General features: G+C 72.4%; 1 protein-coding gene across 1 annotated transcript; it reads right to left on the bottom strand.

The window, feature by feature from the left end:
* Positions 1 to 4: 4 nt before the first annotated feature.
* On the bottom strand, positions 5 to 2,386 carry LENG8 (leukocyte receptor cluster member 8; the record flags this gene model as incomplete). The annotated part of the gene is made up of 7 exons (XM_026065565.1): positions 5 to 219; positions 1,013 to 1,142; positions 1,240 to 1,308; positions 1,523 to 1,624; positions 1,705 to 2,011; positions 2,105 to 2,239; positions 2,325 to 2,386. Coding segments are annotated over 7 exons (1,020 nt in total), but the record flags the coding sequence as incomplete, so codon positions are not given.
* Between the last annotated feature and the right edge of the window lie 5 nt (positions 2,387 to 2,391).

Here is a 2,391-nt window from a genome sequence, read left to right as displayed (position 1 = left end):
GCCTCACATACGTTTTGATCATGGCTTTGAGAGCCGCCCTGCGCTCCCGCTCGGCGAACTTGTCGATGAGGTAGCCGGACATGCAGGGCGCCTGGCGGTAGAGGCGGAAGAAGCGGTGGTAGTTGGAGAGGGCCCAGGCCGCCCGCAGCGCCAGGGCGTGCGCCACGCACGGGTCCGCCTTCAGCTCCTTGGTCAGGTAGGCCAGCTCCGTGGTGATGTCTGCGGGAGAGCCGGGGGCCGGGGACAGTCAACAAAGCACCTCAGATGAGGGGGGATGCGCGGGGACGGTCAACGAGGCGCCTCGGACCACGGGGGGACGCGCGGGGACGGTCAACAAAGCACCTCAGATGAGGGGGGACGCACGGGGACGGTCAACGAGGCGCCTCGGAGCAGGGGGACGCACGGGGACGGTCAACGAGGCACCTCAGACGAGGGGGGACGCGGTGCGGTGGTCAACAAGGCACCTTGGACCAGGGGGACGCGCGGGGACAGTCAACGAGGCGCCTCAGACTGGGGGGACACGCGGGGACGGTCAACAAGGTGCCTCGGACCGGGGGGACGCACGGGGACGGTCAACGAGGCGCCTCGGATCAGGGGGACGCGCGGGGACGGTCAACGAGGCGCCTTGGACCAGGGGGACGCGCGGGGACGGTCAACGAGGCGCCTTGGACCGGGGGGACACATGGGGACAGTCAACGAGGCATCTCGGACAACAGGGGACGTGCGGGACAGTCAACAAGGCGCCTCAGACCAGGGGGACACACGGGGATGGTCAACAAGGCGCCTCGGACCGGGGAGACATGCGGGGACGGTCACCAAAGCCCCTAGCTTAAGGGGCGACACTTGGGGACGGCTCCTTGCGCCAAGGGAACGCTCAGGGACTCCCTCCCTCCCGCCCGGGACGGGGGCGCTCTGGCCCCTCAACGCCGCGTCTTTGTGGTCGCGGCCGGCTAAGGGGACGGCAGCCCCCGCGTGTCCCCCCCCCCCGCCGGTGGCCCCGGCAGCTGCTCACCGCCCGAGTTCTTGGTGAACATGTAGTAGAGGATGCGGTAGGCGGTGAACTCGCCCACGTTGCCCGGCAGGTTCTCGGCGTAGAGGGACTTGAGCTGCGTCTGGCACTGGTTGAACTCCTCGTGGTCCCCCTGCGGAGCGAGCGGAGCGGAGCCAGGCGCCCGGCGTCAGGGATCCGGGAATCCCGGCTGCCCCCGCCGGCAACTGCTGCTCCCGCCCCGGACCCACCTTCTCCAGCGCGATACGGGCGTGCGTCTCGTACACCTCCACYGTGAACTCCGTGCGGACGCCCTGCACCTGCGGCGCGAGGGAGAGACGGYGGTTAGCGCCGGAGCTCCCGGGTCGCCAAGGGGGTGAGCGATGGCGGTGCGGGAAACAGGGCCGGAAAAGCAGCCGGAGTCGGGGAACCGCAGGAGCCGCCCGGGTCTCCCGCTTCGCGTCCGCTCGGCCGCCGTCAAGGCTGAGGTGGTGACGCGAGCGGGGGCGACCCTGGCGCGGCTCCAGCGCTCACCGTGAGGTCCTGCCGGATGGATTTCATCTGCTCGCAGGCGAAGGCGTAATCCTGCTTCTCCTTCCAGTGCGACTTGACCATGCACAGCGACTTCCGCAGCACCTGCGGGGCGGAGCGGGCGTCAGGCCGAGCCCCGCGGCCRCGGCGTCGGCGGCAGCATCAGCACCGCGCCGGGGGCTCACCGGGACGGGGCGCACGGTGGAGGGGTCGGGGGCGCAGGTGAGGCGCAGGTAGTGCTTGGTGACGTCCTGGCAGGTGCCCAGGATCTTGAGCTCGTTCCAGTCGAGGCCCTCGGAGGAGGCGGCGGAGGCGGCGGCGGCRGCGGCGTCGCCGCCCGACAGCGGCAGCACCAGCGGCTCCGGCCGCAGCTTCTTGGCGTGGCCGTGCTGGAAGCGAGCCGCCCGCCGCTGCTTCTTGAACTCCTTCTCGGGGTCCTCGTAGTCCATGGCGTTGCGCTTGCGGTTGCGCTTGGAGGGGCCCTGGTCGTGCCTGGCCGCGCAGGGGGGGTGTCGGCGGGCCGCGGCGTCGCCCGGGGCCCCCCCGGAAGCGGGCGGGACCCGCCGGCGCCCCCCGCCCCGGTACCTTTTGCCCCGCTGCATCCGCATGCGGCCGCGCTCCACGTGGCCCCCGCGGCCCCGGTTCTTCTGGGCCGCCCGGCGGCCGCCCAGGCGGGCCTCACCGCCGGAGAAGGAGCTGTCCGAATCCGAGTGGGAATCGCTGCCGGGGAGGGAAAAGGCGGGCGGGTGAGGGAGAGGGGCCGCCGCGGCGGTGGGGCGGGCGCGGGCGCGGTGCGGCCCCTCACCTGCGCCGGAAGTGCCGCCCCGGCGAGCGGGACGAGGAGCGGGAGCGGGAGCGGGAGCCGGCGCTGG

The sequence above is a fragment of the Apteryx rowi genome, unplaced genomic scaffold (genome assembly GCF_003343035.1).
Source record: "Apteryx rowi isolate R43461 unplaced genomic scaffold, aptRow1 scaffold_2292, whole genome shotgun sequence".
Lineage (NCBI taxonomy): Eukaryota > Metazoa > Chordata > Aves > Apterygiformes > Apterygidae > Apteryx > Apteryx rowi.
This window is presented reverse-complemented; position numbering and strand designations above follow the sequence as displayed.